General features: G+C 62.8%; 1 protein-coding gene across 1 annotated transcript in view; it reads right to left on the bottom strand.

The window, feature by feature from the left end:
- Positions 1 to 4,597: 4,597 nt before the first annotated feature.
- Positions 4,598 to 23,745, bottom strand: part of NFIC (nuclear factor I C) — a 37,352-nt gene continuing 18,204 nt past the window's right edge. The window contains 17 exon segments of the mRNA XM_079328636.1: positions 4,598 to 5,577; positions 7,839 to 7,924; positions 9,478 to 9,510; positions 9,513 to 9,636; positions 11,139 to 11,147; positions 11,149 to 11,229; positions 11,232 to 11,328; positions 11,439 to 11,455; positions 11,457 to 11,572; positions 13,192 to 13,237; positions 13,239 to 13,253; positions 13,255 to 13,318; positions 13,808 to 13,857; positions 13,859 to 13,896; positions 13,899 to 13,931; positions 14,067 to 14,141; positions 14,650 to 14,721. Coding sequence (XP_079184762.1) covers positions 5,560 to 5,577; positions 7,839 to 7,924; positions 9,478 to 9,510; positions 9,513 to 9,636; positions 11,139 to 11,147; positions 11,149 to 11,229; positions 11,232 to 11,328; positions 11,439 to 11,455; positions 11,457 to 11,572; positions 13,192 to 13,237; positions 13,239 to 13,253; positions 13,255 to 13,318; positions 13,808 to 13,857; positions 13,859 to 13,896; positions 13,899 to 13,931; positions 14,067 to 14,141; positions 14,650 to 14,721 — 974 coding nt within the window. The 3' untranslated portion in view covers positions 4,598 to 5,559.

Genomic DNA, 23,745 nt, shown 5'->3' with positions numbered 1-23,745 from the left:
TGCCGCTCTTTGCCCAGGGGTGGGATTTCCCCCCAGCCCGGCTCCACCTCCCGCCTGCCCCCGGGCATCGCACGGGGCGCCCAGCAGGGCACGGGGGTACCCAGAGCGGCACCCATGGACCGCGGCATACCCGCGGCATAGCCTGGGGCATCCGGAGCGGCACTAGAGTGGCATTCGTGAGTACTGCTCGAGGCACCCGGGAACCTGTGAGCACCACTTGGGCACCCCAGAGAGGCCCTCTGGGCATCACCTGGAGCATCCAAAGGGCACCCATGGGCATCACCTGGGGCGCCAGGGGAAACCCAGAGGCGCATCATCTGCAAACACCCAGAGGGACCCGATGGGGAACCCGCGGGTATCACCTGGGCACCCACAGTGACACCCACGGGCACCGCACAGGGGACCCAGAGGGTCACCCGTGGGCCTCTCCCGGGGCACCCATCACCGGGGCCGCCATCCCAGCCGGTTGGCAGAACACCAGGGGGGGGCAGAAAGCAGCAAATTCACAAACTCCGAGTACAAAAAAAAAAAACCCTAAAAAACCAACAACAACAAAAACAAACCAAACAAACAACAAAAAAGAGCCTAAAACCCCACCAAACAACGACATATCTATATATATTATATGAGATTTTATATATATATATATTCCTTTGCGATTTTTTAAAGTACCTTAACCTGTGTGGGGGCCCGCGCCCCCCCCGGCCCTGCAGCCCCATATATATATATGTGGAGAATATATATATATATATGTACAGGTTATTGTTATTATAGGTCACAAGGACTATTTTTAATTAATTTTTTTAAGCCGACGAGCCCCGACTAAAACCCTCTAGGAGGAGATGTAGTGCATGAAACCCCCCGCGGTGATTGTCGAGCGGAGCCCCCTGGTATCCCCATCCTGCGGGGCTCCCCGGAGCTTCCCAGGGTTGGGGTGTCCTCCAACCCCCGGCTTTGCGCTCACCCGACCGTGGCCATCGAGGCCGCCAGGAGATAGAAAAAAAAAAAAAAAAAAAAAAAAAAAAGGAGAATGATTAAAAAAAATAGATAATCATACAAATGAGTTGGTGCCCCCCCCCCGGGAAGGGGCCGGGGTTGTTGCATATTCCCTTTGGGCAGAGCCGGGGGTGCGGCCCCGGGGGGGTGTCGGGGGAGCAGTGCAAAGGACCCCGGGGGCACGGGGGACTCCCCGGCCCCACAAAGGGGGAAGCCCCCGGCACGCCCCCCCCAATGCCGCCATACGGGCTGGGGGGCGTCGTGTTGATTCTTTTTTTGCCTTTTTAAATTGGTTTTAAGGTGCTTTTCTTTCCGAGGGCGGGTTTTGGGGGACTGCGGCCGCAGCGGCCGGACTTGCTGCCGGCCCGGGGGGTTGGGGAGGCAGCAAAGAGGTGGCAGGGGTCGGGCCCGGTGGTGTCCCCGCGGGGGACAGGGGCTCCCGGGGCTTCCTCGGGGCGGGGGGGCCAGGCCAGAGGGGCGCCAGCGCCCCTCGCCTCCCCGGGGCTGCCGAAGGGGCTGCCCCGTGTGCCCCCCGCTCCCTCCCTCGCTGTCACTGTCACGTTTAAAAACGCTTTTCTTTTAAAATTTTTTTGCTTTGAGCTGAGCCTTTTCCAGCCTTAACCCCCCTCCTTTTTTTTTTTTGTTGTTTCTATTTTAAAAAAAATCTCTTTTTAAAAATTGTTTTTGTGTTACCCCACTTTTTTTTTTCCTTTTTTTTTTTTTTTTTCTTTTTCTTATATTTTTCATTCCTCCCCCCCAGCTGGACACCGCCCCCCGCTCTTTCCTTGCATTATCCTGCAGAAATCAATACTGCACCTTGCATAAAGAAGCGTCTCCAAAGCTCATCCTCCAAAGGGTCTGGGACCCTCAAACCAGCCTCAGCTACGGCGAAACCCGGCGGGACGCGACCACCCCATCACCCCCCACTAATACTTTTGGACACCAAAAAAAAAAAAAAACAAAAAAACCCAAAAAACAAACAACAAACAAAATAAGAACTATTGACGACGACGTTTCTTCATGCCGAGCAGCAGCGATGCGGGCCACCCCGCCACCGTTGTCACAACCCACGTCAGTACTCAGCCTCGGGGAGGTTGGGGGGTCTCTCCAGCCAGGCGGAACTTTCGGGGTTTTAAGGCAAATTCTGGGTTTTTAGGGGGTGTCGGGGCCCCTCTCGGCAGCGGGCACAGCGGGGAGAGGCGGCAAGAAGGCAGCTGCTGCCATTCCCTGCCGGCCAGCGGCAGCGCGGGGATGAAGCCGATGGGGTGGAGGTTGGGGGCAGGCTGTGACCCCCTGTCACCAGCCCGGGTGACGCACAGCTACATTCACACGGTTCCATTTCTGGTCACGAGAGCAGCCGGGCTCAGCCCTCCTGGCTCTGCGCCCCTTTCAAAACCGATTAAAAAGCGGGGGTCCCAGAATGGGGAGGGGTGGGACCCTGTGGCCCCCCCCGGGAGGATCAGCCCTGAGGGTCTCCAGCCTGCTCCTCCCCGCGCGGGACCCCACCGCGCCTCGGTCAGTCCTGCCTGCGCGCCGGACAACCGGCTCCCCCCGAGCGTTCTGGGCTCGCTGGCCCCGGGTCCCTGCTGCCTTCCCGCCCGCTGCCTTTGGTTGCTGGAAGCAGAAAAAAAACAACAAATCAAAAACCCCCCAAAGAGGAAAGAAAAACAAAGAAAGAGAGGCAAAGCAAAGGGGTGGCCGCCCCCCGGCCGGCCCCCCCCACAGCTATTGCATATTCCGGTGTGTTGGCGCAGAGGATGCATCGGTATTACCAACTGGAAGACGTTTCTGAGGGGGAAAATTGGTTAAAGAAGAAGAAGAAATAGAGAGAAAAAGGGACTTTTCTGGCCGAGAAGAAGCCATGCAGGAGGCGAGGGGGGGGCAGCGGCCCCCGGCCCCCCCGGCCCCCGGGAGCCCCGGGCCATGCAGCGACTCCCTCGCACTGATATCGGGTCCAGTAATACTTAGGCTTCGAAGGCAAGGCACATCATGTGGTATAAAATTTCCGTGCAAATTAGGAAAACATGGATTTTTTTTTTTCTTGTGTGTTTTTTTTTTTTTTTACGGCTTTTTTTTTCTTTATACAGATTTTTTTTTTGTTTTTTTTTCCTCTTTTTTTTTTCTCTTTTGCTGAAGGGGAAGGTAGAGCCGGTTAATAAGAGTCTGCCATGCACAGCATCAGCCAGCCGCGGCTGGGGTTGAGCCAGGTCACCAGATCCGTTAAGCACCATGCAGTTTAATTTGTCTTTTTTTTTTTTTTTTTTTTGTCTTTTTGTCTTTTTTTATGTGTTTCTTTTCTCAGATCTTTTAAAAAAAAAAACAGGTTTCCCTCTCCGCCAAGCGCTTTTTTTTGTTGTTGTTCTTTTTTTTCTTTTTTTCTTTTTTTTTTTTTTTTTTTTTTTTTTTTTTTTTTTTTTTCTTTTTTTTTTTTTTTTTTTTTTTGTTGTGGGTTTTCTTCCCTCCTTTTCCTTGTCCTTTTTGAATTATTTTTTCTGTCTCCCGGGGATTTCCTGCGTCAGGCCCTTTCCCCAGTGCCTCGTTGTGCCGTCCGGGGGGGGTGGGAAGCGGGGGGCAGGGGGGCTCTGGGATGGGGGATGCGATGCCGGTGGTCCTCGGAGCAGCTCTGGGTGCCAGGGGAGGGGCCCAGGCGGGTGCCGACGGTGGCCTCGGTGACATTCCCAGCTCCTGGACATCCCACGGTGGCTTCTCTCCATCACCACCCTTCGGGTGTCCCCCGGGCCGGAGATCGTTTGAGGACCAGTCTCCTTATCTCGCTGGGGACAACGGGCGCCTTCGTCCTCTTCCTCCTCCTCGCCTGGGCCGTCGCGGGGGTCCCTCTGCTCTAAGGCACTGCCACGTCCCCGCGTCCCCTTTCCGGCCTCGCTGTCACCGCACGGCACGGGGACAGCGAGCGCTCCTCCCGCGCTGCCCCCGGCCGGGGGCAAGGCCGGACCCCTCCCCGCCGCAGTTCAGGCACTTGACGCGGGGGCCGGGGGCTCCGGGGGGACTCCGGGGGACTTCGAGGGGCTCCGAGGGGCTGGCTCTGCCCTCGCCGTCGCTCGGGCTTCTTTGCTCCATCCTCTTGTATCCAAAAAAAAAAAAAAAAAAAAAAAAAAAAAAAAAAAAAAAAAAAAAGCAAAACCAGAAAAAAAAAAGAAAAAAAACAAACCGAAAAAAACAAAACCACCAAACCCAAAGCCCCAAACCAGCCATCCCGGCAAGCCAGTGCCGGGGACTCCACCTTCTCCTTCTCTTCCTCTTCCTCCTTTTTTTGTGATTTTGTTTTTCTTTTCTTTTCTTCTTTTCCTTTTTTTTTTTTTTTTTTTTTTTTTTTTGACGATTCCCTCTTAAAAGTGCATTTCCTACAAAAATGTGCAACACGAGCGCACCCTCTCCTGCCTCCCACCTGGTACCCGTCCACAGGAATGCATAGCTCAAACACACGGACGCCACGCCCCCCTCCCAGCCCCACGGAGCCCCGGACACTCCGGGACACGGTGGGAACACACGGGGCCGGGGCCGGGGCCGGTTCGGGCTTGGGGGAGGAAGGCGACCGTAGAGATGTGAGCAGTGGCCCAGCGCGACGGTGGCCGCCCGGGAGCCATGGGGGCCGGGCTGCGACAGTCCCCATGCCGTGTCCCCATGCCGTGTCCCCGATGGAGTCGGGCTGCCACCGCCGCTGTGACGTTTGGGGCCGTGCTGGGAGAGTCCCGACACCGCGTCCGCGTGGGAACCGCGGTGCCACCGCCGCTGCGGCCACCTCTGGTCGTGCACACTATATGGTCACGAGTCCCCTCCTCCTGTGCCACCCGCTCGATCCACTGTGCCACCACATACCGCCACCGTGTCACTGCAGCACGGTGTCACCGTCCCCGGGGCGCGCACGCAGCACGGAGCAATCCCCGGCCCGGCCGCCGGGGTTCCCCGCCCCGCCTCTCCCACCCCAGCCCGGGGCCCCCCGACAGTCTGGGGCCGGGGGGGTCGGCGGGGAGGTTTTGATCTTTTTTACTCACATAGAGGCAAGAACGAGAGAGTCAAAGCCGTTTGCATATTCGGCGAGGGGCCGGCGGGGCTCGGCGCCGCGGCCCCGCAGCCGCCCCGGGAGGCATTGCTGGCACGACTTGTGTCAGGTCTCAGCGCGGCGCCGGCCGACGGGGTAAATAATAGTGTTTTTTTCTTTCTTTCTTTCCTTTTTTTTTTTTTTTTTTTCCTCCTGTTTCTTTGTTTTCTGGCGCATCGCCGGGGTGGGGGGAAAGGTCCTCCTGGGATGGGTTGTTGGTTTGTTTGTTTTTTGCTTGGATTTTTTTGTTGGGTTTTTTTTTGTTGGGTTTGGGTTTTTTTTCCGTTTTAAAACAGTTTGACCCTTTTCCTTCTTCTTTTCCCTCGCTCTTTCCTTCGGGTGTGGGTTTTGCTTGTCGTCGTCGTCGTCGTCGTCGTCGTCGTGGTGAGGCCGCGCTCTCCGTCGTCACCGCAAGGCTGGGCCTGGCGCTCGGGGACGGGGATGTTCCTCTGGGGGTGCCTAAAGCAGAGGAGAAGGGAGGCGAAGGGGCGGCACGGCGGAGGTTATCCCAGGTACCAGGACTGCCGGAGAGAGGAGAGGAGAGAGGCCGGCGTTAGTGCTCTGCCCCGCGGAGCTGCCCCGCGCCCGGCCGGTCCCCAAACCCCGGACAGCTGTCCCCGCGCTGTCCCCGCGCTGTCCCCTGCTCAGCGCACGGGGCTGCCGTCCCCACTTGTGCGCTGAGTTTGTCCGTGCTCAGCACCGCGGCCACCCGCGTTCCCTTGGGGCCGGTCCCTCTGCACCTTCACGGCAAAGGAGACTCTCCCCAAGGAATGGTGCCTCCTGGGGACAGGTAGGGGGGTGGCGCGGCTGGGGGACCCTGCGAGGTGGCCCACTGCCACCCTCCCATTGTTTCCCCCCCCAGCCCCAAGTTCAAGTTCATTCCCGATTACTCATGTCTGGTTTTCCGTTGGAAACGAGACAGCTCGGGGGCCGCTGCTTCCCTTAACCCTTCCAGGCCCCGCCACACATGACCAGAGCGTGGCAGGTCTCAGCTGCCCCTCCCGGACACCGCCTCCTTCCCCCGTGCCTCAGTTTCCCCAGGCAAGCATCCTTGAGCGCCGAGCATGACTGGGACACCTATACACAGGGTCCCTGGGGGTCTTGGGACTGTGAGTGGCTTCACCCCTGTCCTCTGGACAGGGACTCTGGTCCCCTGCTCCTCCAAGGTCTCCTAATGCTGCCCCAGGTCTCCTCTTTAGGGACCCAAGGCCCCTGGGGTGCCCACCCCATGTGCAGGACTGGGGAAACCGATGGCAGAGTGGGGCTTGTGATCAGAGCCGGGTCCCCCGTGTTTTTCCTCTGGACGGCACAGCACCCTCGGGGTGTCCCAGCTCACGTTCCCAAATCTCACAGCCTGGCACAGCACAGCACCCCTGGGGTACCCTGTGTCACCGCTCACACCCCGGCACAGCACACAGTACTCCCCCTCAGCCAGGGCAGCACCCAGGGTGCCCCAACATGGCAACCATCCACACCCCCATCCCTCTGTCCTGTCACCCGTGCCACCTGCCAGGCAGGACTGCAAGCCACCTCAGCTGCCCCTGCAGGGAATGCTGAGGCCAGACCACCTCGTGTCACAAGTGAGGGCCAGGAGCTGGCACCCCTGCACTGCCTGCAGCACTGCTGCCAGCTCCAGAATCCAGACTAATGGAAAGCCCCTGGAAAGGCACAACGACCTTCCGCTGCAGCTGGAGTGGCCACGGGCACAGCCAAGCCAGACTAGGTGCCTGTTGCCCACACAGAGAGGGACCCATGGCCCTGTGCTCCTTCTCTGGGGATATTGTGGGCACCCAGGCAGGGTAGTGCCAAGCAATGCCAGGCAGGGCACAGCCGGAGACCGACAGTGACCTCCCACTATGATGGAGGCCTAGTGGTGGCCCTGAGCCCCCAGGAGTACCTAAAGCCCTGGCACTGGGTGCCCTGAGCCCCCAGCAGTGCCTAAAGCCCTGGCACCGGGTGCCCTGAGCCTCCAGCAGTGCCTAAAGCCCTGGCACCAGGTGCCCTGAGACCCCAGCAGTGCCTAAAGCCCTGGCACTGGGTGCCAGTAGTGAGGATGTCATGGCAGCAATGCCCGTGGGCCACAGTAGAGATGCCAAGCCAGTGATGCCCACGGCAGCAAAGTCAGCAGTGGCAGTGCCAGAGCTGCAATGCCATGCTGGTGATGCCCATGGAGGCACTGCAACATGGAAATAACCCCACAATGGTGATGTACACAGCAGTGGTGCCCAAAGTGGTATCGCTCACAGTAGCAACACCCATGGCAGTGATGCCATGGCAGGAATCTGCAACAGCAATGTCTGCAGTGGCCACACCAGCGGTGGCAATGCCCACGGCAGTGATGGTGACAATTCTGTGGTGACACTCCTCGTGGCCCCAGATATGGTGACAAGGCCACAGCAGTGATGGCCACAGAAGGTTACATCCACAGCAGCAATGTCCCAGGGCAGTGATGCCACAGTGCCGATACCACATGGCAGTGCCTACAGCAGCAATGCTCACAGGAGCAATGAACACGCAGCAATGCCATGGTGGCGATGCCATGGTGGCAATGCCCACGGCAGTGATGCCATGGTGGCAATGCCCTTAGCAGGGATGCCATGGCAGTGATGCCACGGCAGGGGTGCCATGGTGGGGATGCCCACATCAGCAATGTCACATCAGCGACAGCCACGACGGCGATGCCAGCCCTGGCCATGCCCCCAGCGATGCCCACGGTGATGCCATGGCGAGGATGCCCGGGGTGAGGGCAGGAGGGTCCCCCCAGCAGCACCCCCGCTCTCACCTGTGCCTGATAGATACTCCCAGGATCCCTTGGTCCTAATCCCACGAAGGAACGGTTCGCAGGGGGCGTGCCTGGTGCAGAGTAGGCTGGGGAACAAATGAGAGCTCATTACGGTGCTGCGGCTGGCACTGCCATTGTCCCCCCCGGGGCCAGGCCCGGCCCTCGCCCTGGCACTGCTTGGGACGGAGCACCTGGCACCGGGCGCTGGCGATCGTGGGCGACGGCCCTGGCTGTGACCTGATGGCAGGTGAATGGAGCCCGGGGTGCTGCACCCAGGGCTGCTGTGCCCGGACGGTGCCACCTGTGGTGTCGGGGCAGTGACCGAAGTGCCCGGGGTGCAGGCACAGATGCTGCTCCTGGCTGTGCCCGCGCTGCGGCTTCAGGTGCTGAGCTGCCACAGGCAGAACAATGAGAGCCACCAGTTCCACTTGGCCACGTCACCCTGCTGCCACCTCCATCCCACAGCTAGGGATCCAGCAGTGGGACCTCCAGCCCTGCTGGAAGCAGAGTGCTGGCAGGAGGAATGAGGGAATTGGAGTCAGCTGTATTCCTTGGGGACAGCTAGTGTCCCCTTAATGCATCCTTCCCTGAGCCTGCAGGAACTTGCACTCCTCTGACCCTCCCCAGGGCTGTGACCCCTTTATCAGCCAGGCCACCCCATGCCATCCCCTCCAGATTGTCCAGGCTTTGGCTTCTCCATGCCATGGGATCCCCACACCTGCTGACCAGCTGCTGGCAATCAGCCTTGGCCCATTATGCAGGGACAGGGTAATGGCTTGATTAGGCGCGGCTTGACTGTGTGGGGAAACAGCACTTGGGGTACCATGTCCCATGGGTGCAGCACGATGGGAACAACAACAACCCCGTCACAGAGTGTGGTGATGGCACAGTGTCCCACCATTGCAGCACACACCCCCGTGCAGTCTGGGGTGATACCACTTCTCCTCTGGCAGTTGGGCCAGCACCCAAAACTCTCCCTGGCCAAGGCACTTATGGCCCCTGAGGTGGAGCGAAGGGCAAAGAGTTTGTCAGCCACCAGTGCTAACAAAGATCCCAGGTGCCACCTGCCAAGGGCTCTGGGGGACCCGCACACAGTCCCTGCTCCGGTATCACTTCACATCCCCAACAAGACCAGAATCCCCGGCGCCAAGGATCCCCATGGCAGCAAGAGTACAACAGCCCACACGATGCACCAGGCACACTGTCCCAATGCCACCCGTGTGCAAGCTGGTCCTGTCCCCAGAAGCACGACCAAGATTATAATGCAATAAACAGATACAGAGGGAGCACAGCCTCCCCCACAGCACTGCCCACACCAAGGGTCTGGGCAAGACACTGTTTTGGGGAGCCCTGTCACAGATCCACTCATGCTCAGAAAAAACAAGGGGCTCAAGCTGGTCCCTGGTACCAGCACATGACCCCTTGAGATTCAGCAGCCACGTGCCCAAACCCTGTCCACTCCGACCTGCCTGAGACCCAGCAAACTCATGGCATGCCAGCTGCCGCCCCTCTCCCCGGCTGCGGGGAGGCCACCTCCGCCAACATCCCCCCCAGCTCCGGGACGGGGGGACACCCTGGGGGGCTGCGAGAGGAGGGGCCAGCCGAGCCGGGGAGCAGGGTGGGCGCCGCGGGTGCTTACTGGGTGATGTCGGCGAGGTCGTCCCTCCCTCGGAGTTGTCGTGGTGGATTTGGTGTCAGGAGAGACGGCCAAGCGGGGCATGCCGGGGGGAGGTGGCGGCGCCAGCATCTGCGTGGGCAGGTAGTGGCTGGGCACTTTCACTTGACCACTTCCATTTAACTGGGGACAACACAGACAAAAAACAAACAGCACAAGCCATTAGGACGCAGGCGCACACCAGCACGGCCGGGGAGCCCCGGGGACACCGCTGGCATAGGCACGGGGTGTCCCTCACTGCGGACATGAGTTTGTTGGGTCTCAGAGCAGCCCTGGACGGTCGGCGTTGGCAGCAGGCAGGAAATGACGGCGGGACAGGAGGGATTTGGGGGACATGCCCTATGGGGGTCATAACCCACAGCGGCGCACGCGGGAGCCAGGCTGCTGGGACTCCTCCCTGCAGTGACAGAGGGGTCTCTGAAACACTCCCTGGAGAGGCAGGGGCACCCAGAACCTCCAAAGGCTCCTGCACCAGTGCTCATGCCCAACCCAGCCGTGGGCTGCTCCTGATCTGGCGTCCATCAGCCCAGCACTGAGCCACTGTACAGGGGAACGGCGGCCATGCCCCTCACCCCGGCATCAGGCCCTGCCGGTGAGGGGAAGCAGGCAAACGGTGGGCAGAGGTCAGAGCGGCTCCCCAGGAGCTCTGCATCTGGGAGGGTGGCACAGTACAGTATGGAAGCAGGAACACACCCAGGCTCTGCCTTTGGGTGCTCGCTTTGGGTATGAAGGGTGTCCTTCATGGGGTGTGTTGGGGTGCTGGTGGTGTGGGGTGTGCCGTGTGTTAGTGTTGGTGGTGTGGGGTGTGCTGTGTGTTAGTGGTGGGGGGTGTGTTGTATGTTGGGGTGCTGGTGGTGTGGGGTGTGCTGTGTGTTGGGGTGCTGGTGGTGTGGGGTGTGCTGTGTGTTAGTGTTGGTGGTGTGGGGTGTGGAGTGTGTTGGGGTGCTGGGTGTATGATGTGATGGTTTGGGACCTGCATGCACTTGCTGCTGCATGTGTACGGTGCTGGTTACAGAGGTTGTTTGCTGATGGGAGCATGGGGTGTGGGGTGCTGGTGTGAGGGGTCCCATATCTGTGGGGTGCACTGGGGCATGGGGGATGCAATGTGCTGTGGCAAGGGAAGGCACACAGCAGCACAGTGTGGCTCTGCCACCCCTGTGGGAACATGGTTACAGTGAGGAGCTGACGGGTCACCCGTGGGCTCTGCAGGTGAATGGGGAACGTCAGCCCATCACTCTGCTGGACACGCTGGCGGATGGTGACTCCAGGAGATGGTCACACACCACACTCCCCCAAACACCCCAGCTCCGGCTGACGGCTTGGCCCCAGCGCCCCAACACCCGCGGAGCCCCGCGCCGAGCCGGGGCACGGCATCTCCATCGCCGCAGACACGCGGTGCAAAACACGCAGCGCTCCCGAAGCAACGCACTGCACGGCCGGAGCTCAGCCCCCGGAGAACAAACACCCCCCGCTGCCACCCGAAGACGCCGACCCCCCGTGCGGCGTGCAGAGTGACGGCGGCGGTGCCGGTCCAGGGCAGGGACCGTCCTCGCAGCCCGGCTGGCAGCAGCCCCCTGTGCCACGGCAGGGGAGCGCTGGGTGCAGGGACGGGGCTGCGTCCTTACCGGTCCCGGGCTGCTGGTTGGACGGGTCGCAGGCCAGCGAGACGAGATCTTTGAGCGGGTCCTGCTGGTTGAGATGAGGCGGGTACCGGATGTGCCTGGTGGCGGGAAGTAGGTGGAGGCCGTCTGGGGAAGGATGGAGGTGGTGGGGAAATGCAGCGCAGACGATGGGTGTGTGGCTTCGGGGCGATACCTGTGGGCGACAGCAAAAGGGGACACACACCTGTGTCACTAGCTAGTGGCTGCCCCAGCCCCCCGGCCGCTCAGCACTCACTCGGTGCCTCGGTTTCCCTGGCAGGACACTCACCACTGTGCACAGTCGATGACGGGACGGTGGTGCTGCGTGAAGCTGCTCAGCCGGGGCGAGGAGTCCTGGGGTGATGGGCTGTTGAAGGGGGACTTGTCCATCTCTGTCTTCTTCACGGTGGGGGAGATGCCTGGGGAAAGTGGGGTGTAATGTCAGGACCTGCCATGGGACCCCAAATCCCATGGCTGCTGCCATCTCAGTGCAGTGTTGGGGGCACTCATTCCAGGTCAAGGGGCACTCCTGGGTCAGGGTGGGCATGGGGAGGGTGGTGGTGTGAGCATGTGGTGTGTGTTGTACCAGCAGGAGGGTGGCACTTGTGTGCTAGAATGTGTGTGTATGTGTTGTACCTGTGTACCTGTGTGTGTGTGCACATGCACACCTATGCTCGGGTGTGTGTTCCTGCAGGTGTATGCATGTGGGTGCACACGGCTCTGTGCATATTGTCCCACTCTAGTGGCAGAAGTGGGTGCCCTCATGGGTGCCACTGTGATACTGCAGCCCCTACCTGACACCAAACCTCCCCTGGCACACAGGGTTGGGGGCTGCAGGAGCTCCTGGGAAGGCAGAGAGGTGCCAGCATGGGGGTGGCCTCCCCAGAGACCCCTGGAAGCAGCGGCTGCCCAGGTCCCTGAGGCCACCCCGGGGCATGGGGCTGAGCTGGGAGGGTTGGCAGGCATGTTAATCCCCTGCCACTGTGGCTTTAGCTCTGGCCATTTGGCCTGGGCCTGGTAATGGGTTTAGCCTTTCTCAGCCAGGCGTTAGAAGGATTTCCCAGAACATCCTGTACAGGATTGCCAAGCCCCCCCACCACCAAGGAGCTGAGCCCCCCCATCAGCCACCCTCACCCCTGCCCGGGTCAGGCCACTGGCAGGGGACAGATGTCCTGGCACAGCTCCCCCTGCCTCCATGTACCAGTTTGGCTGCACCTCTCCCAGGACCCCCCATGCACAGACCCATGGGCAAGATGGGGAACAGTCCCTGCACGCACAGGACACAGTTGGGTGGCTGGACCTACATCCCCCAAACCTCCTTCCAACAGGACCAGTGCCTCCAGCCTCCATCTGGGTACCCCCAGGCTCTGGCAGGGCTAGGGGGCTGGTATGGAGCCCACCCCAGTGCTGGGGGAGGCAGGAGAACAGCCAAGGAAGTAGGAAGAGGAGCATCATCTTTGCCTGCACCTCGGGGTGTGGGAGCTGCTGTGCCAGCCCTGCAGCACTGCTTTAATTAGCCCAGCCCCCCCTTTCTAATGAACAGCTAATTGGGGCTTGTCTAGACAGGAAAGGGAAAAAAAAACACCAAGCCAGAAAGCTGTCCACAGTGATGTGGGGCTGGGGGAGCTGACTTGGGACTGGCAGAGGTTGGTGTGGGGCTGGAGGCTGGGTTGGCCCTATAGAGAGATCCCATGTTGAAATGTTCTGTAGCAACACCACAGCCCCAACAGAGCCCTGCCCAAAGTTGTGGGGCCACAGACACACTGGGCACCTATAAAGAGCCTGTGCCTAATCAGGGGGGTTTGACAGACCCCTGACAGATCCCATGGAAAGGCAGCAGGATGTTCTGGAGGAGTTGAGGGTGGCACTGCAGCACCCACAGCCAGTGTGACCTGTGACCTGAAGGCTCGTAGTGATACCAGGGCATGGACAGCCACAGATGGTCACAGGGTGTTCTGGCAGTGTTTTTGCAGAATGCTGGGAGCAGGATGAGGGCCCCAGAGCACTGGAAGGGCACTGGTAAGGAGGTGACACCTACCCCCTTCCATGTCTTCTGTCCAGTTGCGGCTGCTGCTGGTGGGGGAGGTTGGAGGAGGTGTAAGTACTCGCCCCCAGGGCTGGTGTCAATGTCATCCTCCATGGACCCTGACTTGTGCCGTTTGCTCCTGGGGACAGGGAAGGGTCACAGAATCACAGAATGGTTTGGGTTGGGAAGGACCTTAAAGCCCATCCACTGCCATCCCCTGCCACAGGCAGGAGCCCTTCACCATCCCAGGCTGCTCCAGCCCCAATGTCCAACTTGGCTTTGGGCACTTCAAGGCATCCAGGGGCAGCCACAGCCAGGGCCTCACCCCCTCACAGTGAAGTGAACACATCCATCCCTGCCCTCTGGCAGTGGAAGTCATTCCTGTGTCCTGTCTCTCCATCCCTTGCCCCCAGGCCCTCTACAGCTCTCCAGGAGCCCCTTTAGGCACTGGAGGGTTTCTCAGCTCTGCCTGGAGCCTGCTCTTCTCCAGGTGAACACCCCCAGCTCTCCCAGCTTGGTCATGGTTCAGTGCCAGTCCATGGCAGGATCTGGCTGCCTCTCATCTTCCCATGGCCATGCTCAGGTTGGCCCTGGCACCGCTCTGGCCACAGTCCTGGTGGCCACTTACCCACTGGAGGAGGTGCTGGGCAGTGTCCTCCTCATGCCGGTGCTGGAGGGGGTTCAGGTCATAGGCCAGGTGACCCTGCAGCTCCCCAGGGAGAAGTTTGGCCCTGTGCCCGTCACCACCGGCGCTGCAGGAGAGAGGGGGGGTCAGGGGGGCCTGGTGGGGAGGGAAGCCCCAGCCCACTGTGGGGAAGGGGGGCTGTTGGGACGCTGCTGTGCCCAGGCAGATGAGGACTGGGCTGTGGCATCACAGTCATACTCACTTCGGGACACCTGGATGAGCTCGGTGACACTGAACACCCCCGAGGTGACAAAGCTTTCCTGGAAGTCTGTCGAATCTGTAAAGGAGAGAGGAGGGGTGTGCTGAGGGGAGGCACCAGGACCACCCCTCCCTCCTGCATTGCCTTGTGGTGATGCTTGAGGGCACCCCAAATCCCCATCTGTCCCCCCCCCTCAGCCTCACTCCACTCTCTGCTCCAGTAAGACAACACCCCAGCTAGTTCCCTCTGCTGAAGATGCCCTGAACCTGCTCAATGCCTCAGTTTCCCTGCAGCTGAAAGTGCTGGCAAGGCTTGGGGCTGCACCCCCACCATGGGGAATTCCTTGGCAGCCGCTGTCCCCAAGGGTTGTGGCTCAGTGAGACTCTGCTGGGTGTAGGACAAAGCTGAGGCTATGCCCAGCTCATTGCGGGGCCAGGCAGTGGCTGGCTGGGGCTGGGGAACACCAGAGCTGTAGCACAGGCAGCTTGACTATGATTCATGGGCCCCCTCCCCTGCCATGGCAGGGATCCTGGACAGGCTGGGGTGTCCCTTGTCCTCCTGCCCAAACCCTGCCTGCTGCACTCACCCAATGTGATGGGTTTGCTGTCCTCCTGGTCCGAGCCAATGCCTGTGCGGGGGCTGCTGCTCTGCTCTGCATCTGCAAGAGGAAAACCCATCAGGGTGAGCCTCCATGCCAGTGTCAGCCTCTGTGCTGCTGGGAGCCAAGGCTGCCCACCAGCTGACTGCCCCCTTGTTGCCTGCTGGGGAAACTGAGACATAGGCTGCCCAGCAGCTCTCACTGCACAGCAGGGCTGCCACCAGCTGGCATGTCCCCAGCCACTGAGGAACAGTCCCCAAGCAGCCCCCCTTGCCCTCCCTGCCACATGTAGGATCTAGGCACTGCTCCCCAGAGGAGGGATCCCCAGGGCTGGGCTGGGCTATGGTCACCTGGCCCTCCTCCAGCCTCCTCCTCCTCTGCTCTCTCCAGCCACATCGTGAGCCAGTTCTGCCCCACCAGGCAGTGTCACCACAGCATGGCTTAACCTGTGGCACCTTGTCCTGCCTCTGCTCAGCTCCTGCAGGGCACCAGGGCTTGGGGCAGCACCTGCTCTGACCCCTGGACCATCTGGCCTTGCTCCCTCTTGGTTAAAAATATCCCAGCTCAGACGCTGAGCTCAGTGGCCCTGGCACAGCCTGGCACAGCCCAGACACTGCAGTCAGGAGCATCCTTCCTCACCTGGCTGCTCCCAAAGCTCTTCCATAACTTTTACCATGTATTTATGCCCACATACTCCTTATTCTCCCTGCTTCTCCATTCTCCTTCTCCTCCCACCCTTTCTCCTTCGCATTTTCTCTCTGGCAGCCTTGGCAGATGTCAGGAAAGGGTTGGAGACAATCCAAACCACCATCAAAAACTACGCAGCTGCCACTGCCAGCCCATTGCCCGCTAGGGATTTTCCTTTCTCCCTATTTTTCTCCTGTTTCTCCCCTCGAGTCCCTTGCACTCACTGTGGCTCCCAGACTAGTTATTCTTGGCTGGGTAACTTATCCAAGTGGGCCCCATGCCATCCGCCACCCTGACACCCTGTGTGCTGGCCACCAGGCAGATTATGCATGGGGGCAGTGGGACTGTGCCACGTTCCAGCTGACACCCCGTGTGCCCACACCCCCTGGGACTGCTCACCAGCGATGCCAAATCAGCCATTTTGTCTCCCTGCTCAGCTGCCGCGATCCCCTCCACCCATCCTGTGCCAGCCTGGCAGCCCCATGGCATCCTGCCCTGATCCTGCTCAGCGCCGCCAACCCCCTGTGCCCACAACCCCTGCCTCCCTCCAGGCAGCCATTTTAGGGAGCAGAAACTCCCCCTGGAGACTGGCGCAGGGTTTTTTTCCTTCCCTTCTCTCCATTTCTCTTTTTCTAACTCTATTCCCCCCATTTTGAAGCAGCTGCATGCCCCAGTATTGGGGTGGGGAGGAGTGAGGGGGGCACAGACCAGCTGGGATGGGGGAGTGGCAGCAGGGACCCCCATGCATCCACGGGCACCGCGTGGCTGGACACGGCCCCTCCTCGCCTCTAAAAACAACAAATCTGGCTGCAGCTCTGGAAGTGGTTAGTGGTGGAGCCCAGCCAAGGCGCGGGATGGAGGCTGGCGGTCACAGCCCGAGGCTGGCCCGCCTCCCCACAAGCCCCCCACCGTGGCCTCAGGGCTCTCTGGGACCCTCTTGCCTCCCAGACGGGACCACTTGCCCAATTCTAGGATGCTCAGCTCCCCAGGCCATGCCCTCACCTGGTACTTCTGGGGTGCCCTTGGCTCAGCCCAGGGACCCCCACCACTGCTCGTCCTGAGGGGCCCACGTGGACCTTTGCCCATACCAAGCCACCCCAGCCTGGTCCCTCTTGCCCCAGGAGGGCCATCACTAGCCCTGGGTGCCCCCTGGGTGGGCCCCACGCCCCTGTGCCCCCACACCATCCCACAACACCCAGCAGCGCCAGTGCCACCTCACCGACCCTGTTCCTAAGGGGCTCTTTGGGGACCTGCTCCCAAACCGAGCACTCTGCTCGCACCCACAGCAGCCCAAGGAGCTGTCGGGACTTTCCTGGGCTCGGAGGTTTGGCAGCAGGGCCAGCCCCTCCAGCAGCTCGAGTCGGGGCAGATGGAGGCCATGGGTGTGAGGGGGCCGCGGGCTCGGTACCCCCAGTGATATCTCACCCGGCGCTCCCCCGTGGCCGGGCTCGCCAGCACATTTCTGGCTGCCTCCTCGGCGCGGGGCGGCCGGGCCAAGCGCTGCTCTCACCGCCATGTGACAGCTGCCTGTGCTGGCTGGCGCGCTAAAATGGCGAAGGGAGCCCCGGCCTCACGGGCCGCGCTCCCCACAAGGGCTGTTTTGGGGAGACTCCAAATCCAGGACCCAACAAATGGCTCAACTGCACCAGAGAGGAGGAATAAAAGCCTGTAAAGTTCCCCGTGCCCCCACTGCTCCGTTGATCCTGTGCCCCCCACACCCCTGGGAGGGCCGGGATGGGGGATGGAGATGGGGGTGGTCCTGCTGCCACACTGTGGGGAGCTCAGGGGGGGGCTCAGTGCCAGGGTCGTCTCCGGCGAGGCACAGGAGTGTTCAGTGCCCAAACAGGTCGATCCAATCTCTTTTAAAAATAGCCAAGAGTGTGCCCGGGGGGGCGCGGGCTGCCTGGGCTCCGGGCCGCGCTGGCAGCCTGGCCCCGTGCCACCCATTGAATTACGGCTCCCGCACCCCGGCCCCGCTGGCTGGCGCGGTGCCCCCGGGCCCCACGGCGACACCCGCCCGCGGTCCCAGCGCGTGGGAACGACCCCCGGGCGGCAGGGCCGGCCCCGGGGGGTGTCACTGCAGGCCGGGTGTCCCCCGGGGCCGGCGCAGCTGCGGGAGAGGCCTGGCTCGGTGCCCGGGCGCTGACGGTAACAGGGCACGGTGTTACCGGCAGCGGCGGGGCGCAGGCGCACAGGCTGCAGGATGCCGGGGGCTGGGGGAGCTGCTGGCGCCGCTGTGAGCAGTCCCAGCCCCCCATGGAGGGCAGCAGCCTTCCTCCTGCCCCACCCCGGCCAGCCGAGGGCAGCGCATGGGCGAGGGCTCAGCACTGCTGCCTGCAGGCTTCTGCCCCGTGCCTCAGTTTCCCCTGGGGCTGGCTGTGGGGGGGAAACTGCCCCTCTGCCTCATGTTCCGTGGCCACACAGCCCCAGCACCTCCTCGGGTGTCACTGCACTCCTCCGGCTGTCCATGGCGACGGTGTGGACTACTAGAGCCCAGAGTGAGCAGCCTGATCAGGATAGAAGACCCCTGGAAACCAGAGGGAGCCAACGCGCCGTGGGGGAGATCCCACTGCAAGGACTGTGGCGAGCGACCCTGTGGGAGGATGTGATTTGGGGGCCCTGCCCTGTCAGGCCCCCCAGAACTTCTCATCTTGGCCTCACAGTGATCCCCAGGTCCGAGCGGCACTGCCCGTCCATTGTCCATCCCCCTGCCGCCAGGCTGGGGTGGCCCTTACATAAACCCGGAACAGTCCTGCTTGTGTAACCTCCTTTATATAATACCCTGAACAGCCGCGTGTGCCGGGTAAATCCTGGCTGAGCCGGGCCGGCCGGCGCGCCGGGGCGCGGGTCCCCCCTCCGCGCGGCTCAGAACCCCCCGCCCTGCCCGGCGCTGCGGGGCTTTGCTGGGCCTTGGCCACGAACGCTGCGGGGGCGGCAAGCTCCTCCTCCCCCCGCCGAGCGGAGCCCCGGGGAGGTCCTGGCCGGAGGCATCCCCCGAGGTGGCGGGGCGGTGGCGGTGGCGGGGGGGACGGACGCGCCCCGCTGCCACGTACGCCGGCCCGCGGCCAGCTGGCCCGGGCGGGAGCCTGGGAGGGCGCGAGCACGTTGGCCGGCGGCTGCGAGCGAGCGGCGCTGGGAGCGCGGGCTTGTCCTCGGCCGACCCCGGCCGGCACGGGGCGATGGCAGCGGCCGGGGGGAACCCCCCCAGGCGGGCGGCGCGACCGCCCCCTCGCTCAGCCCTGCCAGGCCTGGGCTCCGTCCAGGGCTGCCGGCGCCCGCGGAGGCGAGCGGGGACAGATGGCAGCGGGGAAAGGGATGGGGAGAGTGGGACAGACAAAGGGAAGGCAGAGCTCCCCCCCTTCTCTGGGACTCTCCCCTGTGGGGTGCTGGCATCCAGCCCTTGCGCCCTGGGCTGGGGGCACCTGGGGGTGCAGCTGCAGAGAGGGGGTGGGAGAGGAGAGACGGATGGCAGAGGGAAAGGAGAGAAAGGAAGGGAGGGAGAGGGGGAGAAAGGAAGGAAGAAATTAAAGTGGAGAGAAAGGGAAAGGAAAAGGGACGGTGAAAGGGTTGCCACTATCTTGCTGACCCACGAATCCCAGCCCCGTGGCAGAGCCCTACAGCACAGCCTGCCTCTCCCCCGAGTCCGATGCTCCCCCAAAACCAGCCCCTGTATCACTACCTCGCAGGGCTAAGGCGGCAGGTTCAAATCCTCCCCAGATTGGCCAAGACCCCCAGTGCAAGGGCCGGTGTCACAGGGGACCGTCCCCATGCCCGAACTGGCAGTGCCAACCCTGATCGGGGGTGTAGGGGCACACCGGGGGCTTGCCGGCGTCTGTTCCCCCCCGCCCCCCCGCGGCCACGGGCGGGAGGGAGCACCGTGGGCATCTGCCGCCCCAGCTGTCCCTTGCCAGCGCAGCACGAAGCCGGGCACCCGGCCAGGATGGCAACTGCGGCCCCGGGGAGGGCACGGCGCTTGCCAACGCCGGGGGACGGCGGGTGGCGAGGGCGGGGGACGGCAGGTGCTCGTGAGAGGAGCTCGCTCATCTTTTATTCATGGGGTGCCTAACGGTGCGCGGAACAGCGCTGGCCCCTTGTCCCCTCCGGCGGCACAGGACGTGGCACCCTGTGCCAGGTCCCCGGCAGGCAGCGCTCACGCTGCCGGGGCTGAGCACGGCGCAGCTCGCTTCAGTGGTGACGCGAGGCCGCGGCTGGCAGCGGGCACTGCGGGGAAGCCGTCCGGCTCCGGCACGCCGCCGGCTCGGCGCACTGCGGGAGAGCCGGGGAAGCCCTGACCTCCCCAAGGTCGCCGGCACATCGATCCGGAGAGCTCGAGCACATGGAAACCGCCCCGGCCGTGCCAGCGCCAGACTCGCAGCGCGGCCGGGCTCGGGAACGGCGGGACCCCGGGCAGTGACGCTGCAGAAGACAGGGGCGGCGGGGGGGTGGCACCCTGGAGAGCCCCCTCCCATCCCGCTTCTGCGGCACGCAGCCCTGGGGACAGGAATCCAGCCCCTGCAGATTTTCCGCTGTCTCGTACCCTTGTGCCCTTTCCCAGGGGGTCTCCTCCTGGACTTGCTGGGCTCTGCCTACCTCGTTCCCCTCGACCCCGGCCTCCCTGGCTGTTTCACTGGGAATAGGGATACCAGGAACAGGGGGAGAGTTTGCCCGTGTTCATCTGTGTGCTGCGGTGTTCTCCTGCCTGCCCGCCGTTGCCCAGCTCTGCGAATGGCAAATCCCAAATATTGTGAACCCCATCAATCTTCTCACGACCCTGGCGATAAATATTTGCGCGGGGGCTGGCGGAGCGGCGGTGCCCGGGGAAACGCCTGCCCCTCCATCTGGAGGGGCTGAGCAGACGCTTGGCACGGCCGGCCTGGCACGGCCGCAGCGCGCCTGGGCCGAGAGCCCTGGCACGGGCTACACGGCAGATTGGTGCCATCTGCCTCGCGCCCGCACCCAGCGGTGAGGCTGGTGGGGGGAGATAAGGGGCTGCCAGGCGGTGGGAGACGCAGATGCTGGCACAGTGCGGGGGTCCCTGCCTCCCCCCCGGTGCTGCACGCTGGCGGCAGCATGGCCAGGGCTGCCAGGAGCTCGATGCCACCCTGGGGCCCACTGCCTGCTTGCCCCGGGCACCCATCTGCTCCCACTCCGCTCGGCGTGGGGGCTCAGCCAAGGGGCACCGCCGAGAAAAGCTCACTGCAGGGCAGAGCCTCGACCCCTGCCCGCTGAGCATGACGGCTGGGGGGGGGGGGGGTGGGCAGAGAGGGGCCAGCAGTGACCCCGTTCGGCCTCTCTGCGGCTCTGGGAGCCTGGGTGGGATGGGGGTGGGGTCCAAGGATGGGAGCTACCAGCATGGGATACCAGGATGGGGGGATGCATAGATGGGGATGCAGGGATAGAGGCACTAATGGTGAGGGCGCAGCAGGGGAGCCCATTGAGGTGGGGAGCACTGGTGGAAGGGTGCAGGGAGGGGGGCACTGTTCCCCCTACAGACTGGCTGCTGCCGACGGGAGATGCTGGGAGGAATCTCTCCGTAATGCTCCGAAGGTCCTGGCACCATCGGCTGGGGAGATTGATTACCATTTTACTGCAATGCTTTTGACTTTCACCAGCGACCTCCGAGCTCCCCCCAGCCCCCCCGCCCCCCCCCCCGCCGCACACCCAGCTCTGGGCTGCAGCGCCATCCCCTCCCCCACTGCGGTGTGCACAGCCCAGCCCTCACCCAGCCCCGCACCCATCCCGCACCCAGCCCCGCTCCCATCCTGCATCCAGCCCTGCTCCCATCCAGCACTCATCCTGCATCCAGCCCTGCTCACATTCCCTGCCCTTCCCGCACGCATCCTGCATCCAGCCCTGCTCCTATCCCGCACCCATCCTGCCCTAAAGGTACCGGGGGCGGCAGGCGCAGGGCTGGGTGCAGGATGGGAGCAGGGCCGGTGCTGCTCTGGGGAGGACCCAGGCGTCCGGCACTCCCTGCACCCCACGGCCACCCCTGGGGCCAGCAGGGCTGGGACGGGACCTCCCCCCAATCCAGCAAAGGTCGTGTCCCAGTTTGCCCACCCGGGGGCACGGAAAGCCGAGGACAAGGGGAAGAGCGAGGGGCAGAGCTCGCCTTGGCATGGGCCTGGGGGTGACGTCCGGGCGCTCAGCCCCTGCCAAGGCTGCCCCAGACAGCGGGTGGGGAGCGCAGGGCCGGGGGCTCCTCCATCCCCCCCCTCCCCGGCGTTGCCAGAGCAGCGGCTGGGAAATTGTGCTGACACCGGCAAAAGCGGCGGCGGGGGCGGGGAGCGCGGGCGCACGTGCTCGGGCTGATAACGGGGAGCCGCGGGGGCTGCGGGAGCCCGCGCTGCCCGCCCGGGGGGGCTGCGGGACAGACCCTCCCACCTCCTGCCTTTGGGGCTGGCGATGCTGCGGGCGGCTCGGGGAGCGGGCAGGTGGGTGAGAGGAGGCAGGAGAGGACAGGAACGGGCAGGCAAGAGGGAGCGGGAAGGAGAGAGGAGGCAGAATGAGGCAGGAGGGGGCAGGTAGGAACGGGCAGTGTGCCGGGCAAGAGCAGGTAGGAGGGAGCAGGAGGGCAGCGTGCAGGGCAGGGAGACGCTCCCTGAGCGCACAGGGCTGTGGTACAGTGATCCCCAGCACACCTCCAGTGCTGCCGGCAGCCTGCCCGTGTCATGCAGGGTCCCATCGATGTGGTGGCTTCTTCCCTGCCTCGGTTTCCCCTCCAAGGTGGGAGGCCAGAGACCCCTCCCATCAGCCACAGCCTGACAGAACATGCCCACTTGTGGGCTGGGACCGAGCCATGCTGAGCACCCACCACTCAGCCCCCTGCAGCACCCCACGGGTCCCGTGCTATTGTTCCCGGCCCATCCTGGTCCCCCCTTAACCAGGGCCAGAGCGACCTTAACAGTGAAAGTGAGAGGCTGCCAGGCCTTATCAGAGAGTATTTACAGCCGCTGTGTTCCCAATTAGACAGTCAGGTGACTTGGGCTGCTGGGGACCCAGACACTGGGGTCAAGGTCGCTGCTGGAGGGGCGGGGGTGGCAGAGGGGCAGCTACATCCCGGGGACAGCAACTGGACACACCATGGCCAGGGAATCTGCCGGCACAGCACCCCAGTGAGGCACACCAGGTGGCACATGGGGACCCCACTGCAGATGTTGGGGGGGGGGGGGGGGCTGGCCCCTGCCTCCAGCTTGGCTACTGTAGGGCTTCCAGTCCAGCAGCGGGGTGCTCCCAGTTCAGCCCAGTGCAGGGTACTCCAGCCCAGTGTGACACTACACCTCCAGCTCATCCAGCACAGGGTGCCCCCAGTCCAGCCCAGTATGCAGCAAACACCTCCCAGTCAGTACAGGGTGCCTCCAGCACAGCATGCAGCACCCTGGTTCAGCCCAGCACAGGCATGTCTCAGTCCAGTACGTGACACCCCATTCCCTCCCCAGGTGCACAGAACACCCCCAGCCCCCAGCCTGCACCCTGGGCCCCCCATTCCAGCAGAGCCCCCACCCTTCCCAGTGCCATGCTGGGAATTGGCAGTGCCAGGCCCCGTTGGGTCCCTTGCTGCCCTGGAGCGGGCGAGTCACGTGCATGGGCACTGGTGCTGGCAGCACGTGCTCACACACCGGGAGACACGGCTGGGCAGGCAGGTCCTGGCCACACACGTGTGTGCAGCCATGGATGTGCCCCACACCAGCCCAGGGTCCCACCTGGGCCCTGGGACAGGGTCTGCTCCTGGCTATTCCCTGCTGGAGGCTGTGTCCCGCTTTTCTTCAAAGCCACAGGGGCCTGGTAGTCCTGCCAAACCCATCCTCTGGGTAGTGGGAGAGGTCACCTGCCCACCCTGCCTCAGTTTCCCCAATGACACCCAGCATATCCCACGGATGGCTGGGCAGAGCATGTGCCCACCATGATTCACAACACAGGCACCTGATTTGCTGGCACTGATGGCACCACAGTGGCCTCTGTGGTGTCACTGTCTGTCCCTGGGCTCTGGCCAGTACCAGGCAAAGAGCCACCAGGTCCACGTTCCCCCTGCCGTGGTGTTGATGAGGGTGGGCTCATGGGGCTGGGGACATAGGCAGGAGGAGCTGTCAGGAGGAGACCAATATCCTACTACCCCCACACACCTGGGTAGCCTGGCCTGGCCAGAGGTGGCCATGATCCCCTTGATCGTCCCTAGGGCTGCAAGTCATAGACCCTCCTGTCTGTGAAACAGCCCTGTGCAACACTCAGGATCTCCTCTGGCTGCTCACACACCTGGGGGTGCTAGGGGGTGGCAGGGTCTGTGGGGGACCCCAGCTGCTGGCAGGGTGTCTGTGCCAACATGTCACCAGACGGGGGCAACAAACCTGGCCAGGTAAAATCCCTACTCATGACTTCCCCTTCCCACCATGCAAGGAC

Source organism: Erithacus rubecula, assembly GCF_903797595.1.
Source record: "Erithacus rubecula genome assembly, chromosome: 28".
NCBI classification, from domain to species: domain Eukaryota; kingdom Metazoa; phylum Chordata; class Aves; order Passeriformes; family Muscicapidae; genus Erithacus; species Erithacus rubecula.
Note: the sequence above shows the minus strand (reverse complement) of the source record. Positions and strands in the feature narration are given on the sequence as shown.